At 35.6% G+C, this 14,536-nt stretch overlaps 1 protein-coding gene across 13 annotated transcripts in view; it reads right to left on the reverse strand.

The window, feature by feature from the left end:
- Positions 1-14,536, reverse strand: part of UNC80 (unc-80 homolog, NALCN channel complex subunit) — a 225,708-nt gene that overhangs the window by 62,786 nt on the left and 148,386 nt on the right. For 11 of the 13 annotated variants that reach the window (XM_003925592.4, XM_074399089.1, XM_074399091.1 and 8 more), the window contains 5 exons: positions 14,295-14,426; positions 8,819-8,962; positions 5,810-5,910; positions 4,436-4,522; positions 1,170-1,353 (listed from right to left, as the gene is read on the reverse strand). In XM_003925592.4, coding sequence (XP_003925641.1) covers positions 1,170-1,353; positions 4,436-4,522; positions 5,810-5,910; positions 8,819-8,962; positions 14,295-14,426 — 648 coding nt within the window. The remainder of the gene's footprint in view (positions 1-1,169; positions 1,354-4,435; positions 4,523-5,809; positions 5,911-8,818; positions 8,963-14,294; positions 14,427-14,536) is intronic. The other 2 variants (XM_074399092.1, XM_074399087.1) reach the window with 1 other exon arrangement.

Here is a 14,536-nt window from a genome sequence, read left to right on the forward strand (position 1 = left end):
CAACAACTAATACATTCCTGTTTTCTAGATGAGGTGACCAGGCAATAAAGGTTAAGAAAATAAAAACAGAAATATTAGCAAAACCCAAATGAATACCTGAAATGTAGCTTAAAGCCACATTTTCTGTATTCTTCTTGGCTGATTGAGGTAATATTTATTCTACTTCATTCAGTAATTACAAATCTTTGTGAACATTATGATACACCTTGATTTTTAGTGAGTTGTTTTCAAATATGTTAAAAACAATAGGAGTTTCTTTGCTATAATAAAAACTGATCACTTTTTTTGGGATAATCTACAGAACTATACATACACAATTACCATTTATTGAATGCTTATCATAAGCCAGGTATGGCAGCAAGTATTTCACATATCTCAACTCATTTATTCCTCACAATTGGGAAGTATGAATTATATCCCTATTTTATACAGGGGAAAAGAAAGCATTGATAAATGATGTACTCCTTCACAGTTATTACTAGTTATATGACTAATAAACGACAGTGCTATGATTTAAATGCAGGCTTCTTCACTGCAAGAACCTGTGTTCTCATCTCTATGTAATTCTGTCTTTCTCTTTTATTTCAATACATGCATTATTTCAAATTTTCTTAGTCACTGCACAAGGATAAAGAATTGTCAAAATCTTTGTCTTAAGGCAAAACAAGCTATTTGAAGTGAAAAGGAAGCGTATCTTGAGTTTACATCACGCTTCATGTTCTTTTGTAATGCTCCTTCTTCCTGCTCTTCCCTTCTCCAATTTTTCATAAAGCCCTCTCTCATGGAGTTTACAAAGGACTGGAGTCCATGCCATGCAAACAATATTATTCTCCTTCCACTGCCAAAAACTCACTCAAAAAAGCTTTCAGTTCAGCTGGCTCTCTGCGATAGACTTAAATAAATCTTCAACCTTGGCAGTCCTTCAAGGACTGATTCATGCAGATCTCAGTTCTGATGTCTCCCTTTTCAGCTGGCAACTATTGACTTTCTAAAGGGTCTATTGTATTTCTTCTGATTATATTAAACAAAAATTCTTTGAAGCACTCAATACTGGGGGTTAAGAACTCTGAACGTTTTCTCATGAATGAAAGAGCCTCTTAGTCTTTCAAAGGGCTATTTTTAATTTTTTTTTTTTATAGTTGCATTACCCAAAAGTAGTAGTGGCTTACCTGGCATTGAAGCAGTCACCAGGAGCTTCACCTCGCACTGCTCCTTCTTCATTGTCTGCTTGAGATCTTTGAAGAAGAGGCCCTCCACGTAACCCACCACTTCCCACAGGAATGTCAGGGTGGCTGAAATGGCATCCATCCCCCACTCACAGGGTGTCCGCACAAAGTACATGATTAATCCTACCTAGAGGTCAGGACAAGAAGAGTTCACAAAGCCACAGTAATCCTGTGCTCACATTCTCATTTCCTTAGCTTTTCTTGTTTTAAACTCGATCTCCTTCTGTGCCTTCATACTCGCCGTTCAAATGCTTCTCTAACAGTTTCAATGTTACCAGGAGAGGGCATAACTGGAAAACTGACCACACTGGCTGCTGTACTTTTTTATATATCACTAAAATGGCAAATTCTTAAGAAAATAAGCAGATCATCCCCCCCACCCCCACCAGGCATCATGTCACTTGGTAGCTAGGTACTTAGGCCATCCAAAATTCACCGGTATATGAAATTTGCCCATGCACTATTTGCAGCTTAAATTATGTCTCTCAGACCTAAGAGCACTCTGCTTGGCTAAGTCGGTGAACTTCAGCATTTTTGTTTGTTTGCCTTTTTTTAAATTTTAAATTCAGGGATATACACGCAAGTTTGTTACACGGGTAAATGTGTGTCATGGGGTTTGTTGTGCACATTATTACATCAGCCGTGTTGTTTGTGTGTGTTCTAATGTAATTTTGAAAAACCGTGTGTTCTTTTGCACATTTTAAAGTTGACAGCTAAAATGCCTCATTTGAAGTATATTTTTTGTTAATAGGAGGTAGAATATGTTCAGCATTCTAAACATTGAAATAAGAACTGAGTGTAATTGGAATATTTGATGAAATAAGTTTCAATTATCCTATTCAATAATGTGCAAATATTCAGAAAGAAATAATGTAACATCTTTTTCTTGTGGGTTTTATCTATTATTTCTTCACAAATTTTGTAGTCCTGGAAATCTTTCTGGTTATATTGAAAGAATCAGCATCGCAAACCTAATCTATTTTTGTGGTTCTGAATGTTGGACACCCTAAGGAGGGCCAAGCCTCACCTGTAATAGAAACTTATAAAACATAGGACCAGATAGAAAGTCCTGTGAGTTAAAGTGCATTGAACAATCAGAGGAAACAATTTCTTAAGATGATTAATAACATAGAACTCAGATTCTTTCTCCCACCTACGTGCCTGTCAGTGCAGCTTGGTAATCTCTGGGATGATGAGCTGGGCCTTTCTCATGGGTGCTAGAATAATGATTGAAATGGCAGGTTTACTCAACAAGTGTTACCGCATCTCTGTAACATGAGCATTTGGAAATTTATTATTTTAAAACTATCCAGGCATCAAGCTCCTTTTAAAATATTTTCTTGTTGCAGAGCTAAAGGATGGAGGAGCGCAATGGTCTGGGCAAACATTTCTCCTGTTCTGTGACCCAGGGAAGGGGCAGGTACACGGGCAAGCGAGAGAAACACTGAAGACATTCTCACATCTAGTCCCTATCTGGGCTCGTTCCACCCCAGCCTGCATGCATTGTAAATTTGGCAGGGCACACACTTAAACTGAGGGAGGCCCTGACATTGGGTTTTCTGAATCCACCTTTGGTTTTTGTGTGGTATAGACAGAACCCAGAAGTTGTAGATGCTTGGCTGGAAAGCTTTTCAGATAGAATGACCATAGGCTGTTGTCACTGAGTGGGATGCTGTAGCTGGTGGACTTCCTATTTTAGAGCCTGTGGGACTCATGGCAAGAACTCAGGGGGTCTAAAGCACCTGCAGAAGCTGAGGTGAGGTCGAGTCACTCAGCAAATACTGCCAGGAGCAGAAAGGCTTTGAGTGACAGCAGCCATGGGCTTGAGTTTGTGCCCATTCAGGCATCCAGCAACCAGCCAGACTAAGAACATGGTCTCACAAAGGACCCAGATAAAATGGAGGGATGAGATGTGGAACAAAGGTCTTTTTCCTCCCTAACTCCACATAGCTAGAGACAAAAGCAGTGGGAAGGAGGGAGAATTCCTAGAGACTATGCATTTTTATCTGAGAGAGACTGAAAACCACGAAAAAGTACTATTTATGTTTTGCTACCAGTCTGAACTTAAATCTGGATTGGACATTTATTTGTATTTTTTCCCTTGCCAAGCAGCAAGTAGGCATTCAGGAGGAAGATGACCAAATTAGTCTTAAACAAGAGAAAGGAATTACAAATGTTCTTCGCACATGGGAGTTGTGGTGTGAGTTAAATTTATCACCCTGCTAGGGATGCATATGCATAAGGATAACCATTTCCCTGGCACTAGTAAGGGTGAAAGAAGGCGTACAGCCAGCACAGACATTAATATGGCTACTTGTATGCCTGGATTAAGAGGCAGTTCAAGGAGTAGTCATCAGGTTCTAGTCCCCAAATTGCATATTAATTTGGGGTATAAAAAAAATGTGAAGAAATTGGTAAGTCTCAGAGCATCAGGAAAGAACTGTCAGGGCAGTTAAAACTGTCATAGGGTCAGGCACAGTGGTTCATGCCTGTAATCCCAGCACTTTGGGAGGCCAAGGTGGGCGAATCACAAGGTCAAGAGATTGAGACCATCCTGGCCCACATAGTGAAACCCCATCTCTACTAAAAATGCAAAAATTAGCTGGCTGTGGTGGTGTGCATCTGTAGTCCAGCTACTTGGGAGGCTGAGGCAGGAAAATTGATTAAACCTGGGATGCAGAGGTTGCAGTGAGCCGAAATTGTACCACTGCATTCCAACCTGGTGACAGAGCGAGACTCCATCTCAAACAACAACAACAACAGTAACAACACAATAACAACAACTGTCACGGAAAAATGCATACACAAAAACTTTCCATCTAGGACAATAGCTGTGTGTGTGTGTGTGTGTGTGTGTGTGTGTGTGTGTGTGTTTAAACATAGATAGGAAAAGAGAAAAAATACTAAAATAACACATAAGTTTTCTAAACAGAAAATCAAAATAAAGAACAAATGTAAGGAAGTTATTTATTGCTAAAGGAAGACAGAGAGGAAACTGACATGTATATTAATTGCCCTCCATTTGCCAAAGAGTTTGCCAGGAAGGGGCTTCCCTGCCTGGCAAAAGTATAGGGAAGTGTAGGTGAATTTAGTTGACAAGGATTTGGCTTTTGTCATGTAATTAATGGAAATTTATTGAAAAAAAAATCTCCTAAGACCTTTTCATCATGGTGCTCCTTCGTAATTGGAAATGAAGTTTTATAACTCACCAAATAGTTGAATAGGATGTGAGATGTCTGAGCAGGAAAGTCTCCAATATTCAAGAGAAGTTTGCGCAGCATGTACATTAACTCATCCTGAAAAAAGAACAGAATTTTTAATGTTTCCTTCAGCTGCCATGCTGTAGAAAATAAAATTAACTTCTTGAAAATTTGGGATTGGGGAAGAGATTTTTCTTACTTTTTCCCACATATTGATTTTAGTTATGCCCAACATTTTAATATAGCATATGTGATACTTGTTAAGCAGTATTTAAACCATCTGGAACACCTTTCTCCTAGGAGCTAACACATAAAAATCACTGAGCAGTAAAGGACTTTTTTTTTTTTTTTTTTTTTTAATGGACACTGTGTGTGTAGGTAACAGGCAAGTAACAGGAAAGCTGTATCTTTAGTTAGCTCTATTGGCCATGGTAGCCTGATATTATGGGAATGTGAGGAGGACCTATGTAGAAAAATTATTAAACAAACCAGTTTTTGTGAACATCCTAATTCTGCTTTCTAGGTTTTGAGTCAAAGAGAAAAAGAGGTTATGAGAGGATAGACTGAAATGTCTGTAATTAACTTTACCTTTCAGAAACTAAACTTAACTTTCCAGTGAATATGACTACAGCATAGAAATGAAGAAATAATTTTTAATCATCACTGTATTTTGTCATTGCTAAAAAAAACTACTCTTTTTTTTTTTTTGACATGGAGTTTTGCTTTTGTTACCCAGCCTGGAGTGCAATGGTGTGATCTTGGCTCACTGCAACCTCTGCCTCTCGGGTTCAAGCGATTCTCCTGTCTCAGTCTCCTGAGTAGCTGGTATCACAGGAACCTACCGCTATGCCTTGGCTAATTTTTGGTATTTTTAGTAGACACAGACCATGTTGGCCAGGATGGTCTCGAACTCCTGACCTCAGGTGATCCGCCCGCCTCGGCCTCCCAAAGTACTGGGATTACCAAAAACTACTTTTATTTGGTATGATCTTCTTACAGAGTGGTCTGACAAATTAGGTTTTGGTTAATAAAAAAAATTTAACATGTCCTAATAATCATACCTGCATCAGACTGCCAAGAAATCAGAATTTAATGAATGTACTCAATAATAAGAACATTACATCTAATTTGATATTGCAGTACATTAGGATGCTCACTAGCAATGTAATATACATATATAGAAACATGAATTAATGGAGAAATTAAACAGAAAACAGCAAAGTTAAGTACTGCTCATTACTATCATTATTTTAAAAAGTACTCATTGGCTGTGTATCGGAGGATACTGAGTTGCAAGCACTGCACTGTAAAGGTCTTTGCATGATTTTAACAGTGTTCACACTTGCAGCCACAGAGCTACACTAAAAAGGAAGAGGAATTTACTTGTCTATTGCTGATGGTCAGTTTTTCCAGAAAGTGTCGAAGAACTGTTGATGGATCTTCAATTAGACAGTTCCATAAGACTTGTTGAGCCACAGCACTCACTTCAGAAGAGAAAGAAAGTTGAACATTCGTCTTAAATGGAGATAAGTCTATGAGATAAAGTATTTGACAATTTACAAGCTTTAGTCTCTCCTTTTTGCCTTAAAAAGGCTCTGTGAACTTTTTTTTCTTTTGAAAGGTAGATATTTGTTTTCTTCGTTGTTGTCTCTGAACATTTTCACATGTAAAGAACAGGTTACCAAAAGTGTAGGAGTCATCTTTAGGTATCAGCAATGCTTTTGCAAAGAATATCTTTGTGAATACAGGCAGTTGTCTTTGCTGTGGAAATCACCCCAATGATAGCAGTAGTAAGCACTAATTAAATTACATTCATATTTTATTATTTATTTTATGGAGAAACTATGAAAGATTATTTGGTGTTTGAAAATATGTTTTGGTTTACAATGCACATGAATTAGAGACTTTTTTTCTGTCCACATGAATGCTTCAAACAGTATCTCCTTCAGCAAGATAAAGTAGTTGAGCCAGTAACAATTGGTTCTCACTTCTAATGAGGAGTCTTAAGAATAAAAATTAATCCTAACAAGAAATAAAGTGCTATTTCTTTGAGGAAGGTGGTCAGGTTAAGATGGTCTAGAAGTGCCCGGACTATGAAAGCAGGTGGGTAAAACATTTAATAATCTTTAGTTTGAACGTGTTTCCCAATTCCACTGATTTTCTAAAGCAGAAATACAGAATTTAGCATAAATTTACTATTTAGCCTCTACTCAAATAAATCATACCAATTTTTAATTCAGAAACAAACCATGAAATTAAAATGAAGAGACATATAAATAACATTAGCAAAAATATAAATCCAGAGCAGTAGGTTTCATATGTCTCTGTAACTAATTAAAATAGGTGTGTTTTTCTCAGGTTGAAATTGATTGCAAAAATATCTTTACATGTGAAATAACCCAGACACAGAAAAATAAATATTGCATGTTTTCACTCATTTGTAGAAGCTAAGTAAGTTGATCTTTCAGAAGTTGAGAGTAGTATAGTGCTAACTAGAGGTGACGAAGGGGAGGCAGGAAGGAGGCATAGGAAAGGTTGGTTAATGGATACAAACTTACAACTAGATAGCAGGAATAAGTTCCATTGTTCTTTAGCACTGTGGGGTGACTATAGGTAACAACAATTTATTTTATATTCTAAAATAGCTAGAAGAGAGAATTTTGAGTGTTCCCAACACAAAGAAATATTGTTTGAGGTGAAAGATATGCTAATTGCCATGATTTGATCATTATACATTGTATACAGGTATTAAAATATCACTATACCCTGTAAATATGTACAATTATGATGTGTGAATCAAAACTTTAAAATTTTTCATATTTTTACAGCACAAAAATTCATGCTTCAGGATTCGAAAAAAAAAGAAAAAAATTTTCATATTTTTAATTGCTTAAGTAATGCAGTTTCATGCTTAAAACATGAAAAATACAAAAAACTACAAAGAGAAAAATAAGACTGGGAAGTCTACCTATCACAGAAACAATTATTAGCAGTATGGAGCATGTCCTTTCATATACATGAAATGTATACTTACGTGTATTTTTTTTTTTTTTTTTAGATGGAGTCTCACTCTGTTGCCCAGGCTGAAGTGCAGTGGTGCAATTTCAGCTCACTGCAAACTCTGCCTCCCAGGTTCAAGTGATTCTCCTTCCTCAGCCTCCTGAATAGCTGGATTACAGGCATGTGTCACCATGCCTGGCTAATTTTTGCATTTTTAGTAGAGACAGGGTTGTACCAAGTTGCCCAGGCTAGTCTCTAACTCCTCATCTCCAGTGATCTACCTGCCTTGGCCTCCCAAAATATTGGGATTACAGGCATGAGTCACCATGCCTGGTCTACTTATATGTATTTTTAAATAGTACCGTATATAGAAAATCTTCTTTGGTATTCAGTTTTTTACATAGCAATATATTAACACTTTTTATATTCATCTAGAATGCAATTCCAGTGTTCACAGAATGTTATCATATGGAGGAATTATGATTAACTAATTGCTTATTGTTAGGCATTTCAAGTCTTTCTAAATGTTTTTTTTAATTTTAAATAATGTTCAATGTACAATGTCCTTTATAAAGCCCTCATCATTGTCTTGGGAAATTGCTAGAAGCCAAATCTGTATCAAAAACACTTTTAAGGTTTCTGATACATAACATGAAACTCTGTTCCAGAATGCTTGTACAGAATTTTATACTTCATCAGCAAGGTATGAAGATGCTTTTTTTCACCAACAATAGATATTTTCATTTAAAATAATCTTTGCCAACTTTGTAGCTGAAATGTAAGATTTAATTACTGTTTTAAACAACAATGTTGTTTACAGGTATTACTAGCCATTTGATTTCCTGCTTACATCCTTTGCCTATTTTTCTATTGGGGTTTTAAAAATTACTGATAAGTTATAAGAGGTTTTTAAAATGTAACATTAAGAAATTAGTGTTTGTCTGTCACAAATGTTACTCATCTTTTCCCTTAGTTTATCATTTCAGTTTGCAATTATTCTCTTTAGTTAGTTATTACACCTGGAAAGGTAATCATGTAAGAAAGATGGTATTAGTGGTATCAAGCTAAGAGCTAAGATTTCTAAGGTGGCCAAAGTCACTGTTTGATTTCTGTGTGGCTAAATAAGTGTTGTTCTGTTCTCTGGTCACAAGCAATGCTCCCGAACCTAACTACCTATTTTAAATAAAATTTATTTGGTCATAAAGGTAGTGGGAGAAGGAATTGGAGAGAGTGATAGTGTTAGCACAGTATGTTACAAATCTGTAATTATAATATGTGCATAAAACAGTCAACATGTGGTCAGTAGATAATGCATTTAAGAGCAACCTACTGTCTTCTATCATATGAATAGCTTAAGAACATCACTGATGATCCAACTGCTCAAAACTGTACCTGCTACTCCATCTTCCCGCACCTCACCATCCTCCATCAGATGAACAATGGGAAGTACTGCTGCACAGATGCATGCTGGGAACACTGCTTGTGGGGGCTGAGGCACATGGTGGTTTGGTGTGTGTTCAGTGGTATGCTCCTCATCTAAAACGGGAGACAAAATCAGGGTGCTTTTCTCAGTAATGTAATTCTTTGTTGCAATTTTTGTTTTGAGATAAGGTTTCACTCTGTTACCCAGACTGGAGTGCAGTGGCATAATCACTGCTCACTGCAGCGGCATAATCACTGCTCACTGCAGCCTTGACCTCTTGTGCTTAAGAGATCCTCCTGCCTCAGCTTTCAGAGTAGCTGGAACCACATAGGTGTGCCACCACACCTGACTAATTTTTTTTTATTTTTTGTAGAGATGAAGCCTCACTATGTTGCCCAGGTTGGTCTTGAACTGCCGGGCTCAAACAATCCTCCCACCTCCACCTCCCAAAGTGCTGGGATTATAGGCATAAGCCACTACATTTGGCCTCAGTAATGTAATTTTAATGCAACATTTCTCAGTTCAAGGCCTACTTATTTAACAGTACAATTCTAGCAAAGAGAAAACGCCAATTTTTTTAAAAAAGATGAGGTTACACAAAGTGACTCTTCATTTTATAACAAACAACAAAACCAGCCCACTTTCCAACTACCATTATTCTTCTTGTTTGTTAGAGAAGCAAAGCAAGACATTCTGGGATGGGTGTATCTGTTGACAATATTAAATCAATGAAGATAAAATTCTAAGCAGAGACTAAGACATTTTTCATAGATGCAATTTGTGTGCATGTGAGTGTGTGAGAGATGGTAAGCAGTAATATGGGGTAGAAGCAAACACACATTTAGGATAAGAATGTCATAGTCCACTCATATTAATGTTTTCATCCCCATTGATAAATATAATAAAAAATTAATAATAAATATAATTGCATATAGGAATAAAGGTAACAGTTTAGATTTAGTAGGCAACGAAGGTAGAAAAGGGATATAACAGCTTATTAATATAAAAACATACATGTCATTTTTCTAAAGCACTAAAGGACTGTGAGTGTTTGATTCTCATATTGCAACTTACATGGCTATTCGGGATTTTAGAAGGCCTATGAAGGACTAGAGGGTAAGAGACTTATCCTGTTATTCTCAGTCCTGGTTTCATACTCGATGAATGTGGAACTTTCTATAAAAAAAAAATCCCTAGAAAGACACAAGCTATAGGGGTTGTATAAGAAAAATATAGATAATTTGTATAGATTTGTATCAAACAAAGAGATTGATATAGTAACAAAGGCTTTCTACAAAGGGAAGCCTAGGCCCAGATGACTTTATTGGACAAATCTACCAAGAAGGAAAATAAAAACTAACACCAATTCTTCACAAACACTTCTAATAAATAAAAGAGAAAGGAACAATTCCCAAATTATTTTATGAAGCCAGTGTTACTCTGATACCAAAACTAGACAATAACGTCATAAGAAATAAAATATTGATGCATAAATTCTCAAAAAAGTCTTAGCATACAAAACCCAGAACCACATAAAAGGATTAAATACTATAACCAAGTGGGATTTGCTTCAGGAATGCAAGGGTAGTTGAACATATTAAAATCAATCAATGTATAAACCATATTAATAAAACAAAGAAAAAACACATAAGAATTTCAATAGATGCAGACAAAGCATTTGACAAAACACTCTTTCATGATAAAAGCCACTAAAAAAACTAGGAAAGAACTTGCTCAATATGATAAAGGGCATTTATTAAAAATCCACAGTGAACATCATACTTAATGGAGACAGGCTAAATGCTTCCCCTCTAAGATCAAGAACAAGACAAAGATGTCTGCTCTCATCATTTCTGTTTAACATTATACTGAAGGTTTAGTCAGTGCTATTGGGCAATAAAATGACATAAAAGTCACCTGGATTAGAAAGAAAGAAGTGAAATTATTTCTATTTGCACATGACATAATCTTGTATATGAAAAATTCTAAGGAATTCATAGGCAACTATTAGAACCAATAAACTATTTCATCAAGTTTGCAGGATAAAAAATTAATATACAAAAATCAATTGCATTTCTCGACACCAGCAATGAAAAATCCAAAAATGAAATTAGAAGCAGAAGTCAATATCCAATAGAATCAAAAAGAATAAAATACCTAGGAATAAATTCAACAAAAGAAGTGCAAAATTTGTACACTGAAAACTACATTCATTGTTGAAATGAATTAAAGACATAAGTGAATGAACATTCCACGTTCATGGGTCAGAATACTTAATATGTTCTTCATTGATCTACAGATTCAGTGTCATGAAATTCCTATTATAATATCATCTACCTTTTTTGATGAAATTGAAAAGCTGATCTAAAAGTTATATAGAAATGCAAGAGACCAAGAATAGACAAAAATAATCTTTAGAAAGATAAACAAAGTTGGAGGACTGATACTTTCCAATTTAAAAACATTAAAAAGTTGGAGCAATCACAATTTCATAGCATTGACAGAGGATTGACACACTGATCAGTAGAAAAGAGTCGAAAGACCATAAATATACTACTACATTTATGTTCAATTGATTTTTGACAAAGGTGCCAAGAAAATTCAATGAGGAAATAATAGTCTTTTCTATAAATAGTGCTGGTACAGCTAATTAACTATGTGCAAAATTCTAACTCATAACATAACAAATATTAACTCAAAGTTGATCACACACTTAAATATAAATACTAAAACTCTTAGAAGAAAACACAGGAGTAAATTTTATTGGCTTTAGATCAGACAACTGTTTCTTAGATATAACACTAAAAGCACAAATGACAAAAGAACAAACACACACATTGGATCTAATTAAAATAAAAAAACTTTTGTGCCTCAAAGTTACCTTTAAGAAGGTAAAAAAGACACTCGTTTCTTGTCCTTTTGCCTAAGATTAAGTAAAGAAAGTAAAAAGAGACATGATTCTTGGTGCCCAAAACAATTACAATAGTAACATCAAAGAAAACTGATCACAGATCACCGTAACAAGTACAACAGTTTGAAACACTGTGAGAATTACCAAAAAGTGACTCAGAGACACAAATTGAGCACATGTTGATGGAAAAACGGCACTGACAGACTTGCTCCAGGCAGGGTTGTCACAAACCTTAAATTTGTTCAAAAAATGCAATATCTGAGAAGTGCAATAAAGTGAATTGCAATTAAATGAGGTATGCCTGTATAAAGATATATGTAATATTATTTAGCCTGGACAAAGAAGAAAATCCTTTCATTTGCAACAACATGGAAGAACCTAGAGAACAAAGTGAAATAAGCCCAACAAAGAAAGACAAATACCACATTATCTCATTATCTCACATATGGAATTTTAAAAAGTAAAACTCAATAGAAACAGAGTAGAAGGGTGGTTACCAGGGGTCAGGGAGTGGGGAAAATGAGGAGATGTTGGTCATAGGGTACAAACTTGCAGTTTCAAGATGAATTAGTTTCAGAGATCTAATGTACAACACGGTGACTATAGTTAAAAATAATGCATATTTGAAATTTGCTAAGAGAGTAGATCTTAAGTATTCTCTCCACGGGGTGGGGTGGGAGGAAAGTAGCTTTGTGAAGTGATGGATTTGTTAATTAGCAGTTTGACTGTTGAAATTATTTCATTTTGTGACATCAAAATATCACATTGTATACCTTGAAAAACACAATTTTTACATGTCAATTATACCTCAATAAAGCTGAAAAAAAACTAAAAAAAAAGAAAGTAAAAACTACAAAATGAGAGAAAATATTTGCGAATCATATATCTGATAAGTGACTTGTATCAATAATGTATAATAGTTCTTGTAATATAACAGTTAAAAGACAAATTGCCAAATTTAACATGGGCAAAAGATTTGAATGAACAATTTTACAAAGAAGATATATGTGTAGTCAATAAGCATATGAAAAGATGCTCCATACCATTTGTCATTAGGGAAATGAAAATAAAAATCACACTGAGTTATTTTATACCCACAGGGATGATTAAAATTAAAACAGAAACAAAAACAGGCAATATCAATTGTTGGCAAGAAATTGAAGAAATTGGGGCTCTTATACTTTTTGGTAAGAATGTAAAATGGTACATCCAGTTTGGAAAATAGTTTGATGATTTTTTTTTTCCACAAAAATTTGTACACATCTGTTTATGGCAGCATAATTCCTAATAGCCCAAAATGGAAACAACTCAAAATGTCTGTTTACTGATGAATTGATAAAATGTGTTATATCCACAGAATACTATTCACCAGTAATAAGAATGAAACACTGATACATGCTACAACATGGATGAACCTTTAAAATATGCTAAGTAAAAGACTCCAGTCACAGAAGGTCAGATACTGTATGATTCTGTTATATGTACTGTGAAAAGTAGGCAAATCTACAGAAACAGAAAGTAGATTAGTGCGTGCCAGGGGTTGGGGAAAGCAGTGGATGAGGAGTAACTGTTAATACGTTTGGGGTTCCTTTTAAGGATGATAAAAATAGTCTTAAATTAGATAGTGGTAAGGGTTGCACACTACATAATGTGCTACAAACTAGTGTGTTGTATGCTTCGGAAGGGCAAATCTTATGGTATATGAATTACATCTCAGTAAAGGTGTTATAAAAACGTAGATATACCTTGAGCCCCGTACCCATATGTTGTGATTAATTAGCATTCAAAGTTCCCCAGAGTTGCAGGGTTGAGAACCACTGGCCTGTTTGCTTAATTTCTGTGTATCTTTTCAACATCTTTATAAATTAGTAATGAAATTTGTGTAATTATGAAGCAGTGAGTCCCAGACAGTTGTTCATCATTATGGAAGGATAATTTTAAAATGTTTGGACCTGACGGACATTGCCCCTGACTCCCACCTGTCCACATGAAGATTCAGACTTCATTACAGAAATAGCATAAGCTTTGGTCTTCTTTTGATTGTTAAATTATGTTAAATAATTTAAGAATTATTTAAGAACAGCATCTTAAAGAAACCTAGTGACAGACACTGAAATCAGCTGAGGAGGTTTTAAAAACACTGATGGGTCTTACCCTCAGAGATTTTGATTAAGTCTTGGGTGTGGTTGGAACTTTTTTTTTTTTTTTTGTCGTAAGCTTCTCAGTTGTTTGTGATATATAGCTGGGCGGAAAACCATAAACCGCCTAGAATAATGTATTCTGAACCCTCAGCAATATGATTACATGCAATGTAATTAAAATAGAGCCAACTTAAAGATGACAACTGCTGAGGTAAATCAAAACAGTATTTTTAAAGGATGCCACTCTATTTTTTTTTTTTTTAGATTGTCAAGTCATGAGACAAGTTATTTAACGAAGACAATGTGATCAAATGAGATAACGATATTAACTGGAAAGTGTTTGAAAACAAGTAAGTCAGGAGAAATCAAGAAAATGTATGCAAGAGGGCATACCTTCAGCACTGACAGCTGAACGCACTGACCAGACTGACCCTCGGCGGAAGGAGTAATTCCGGTGGGAAGTGCTGGAGGTGCAGGACGGACTCACAGACAGTCTGCGGGAGGCCAGATTGCTGACGTCTTCTACTGGCAAACAGAATGCGGAATGTGAACTTTGGCTTCATGACAAAACAGTTACCATTTTCACAACTGTAGTCGTTCTTGTATCACAAATTCATACTGCTCTCAGACCATAA

Source organism: Saimiri boliviensis, chromosome 5 (assembly GCF_048565385.1).
Source record: "Saimiri boliviensis isolate mSaiBol1 chromosome 5, mSaiBol1.pri, whole genome shotgun sequence".
Taxonomy (NCBI): Eukaryota; Metazoa; Chordata; class Mammalia; order Primates; family Cebidae; genus Saimiri; species Saimiri boliviensis.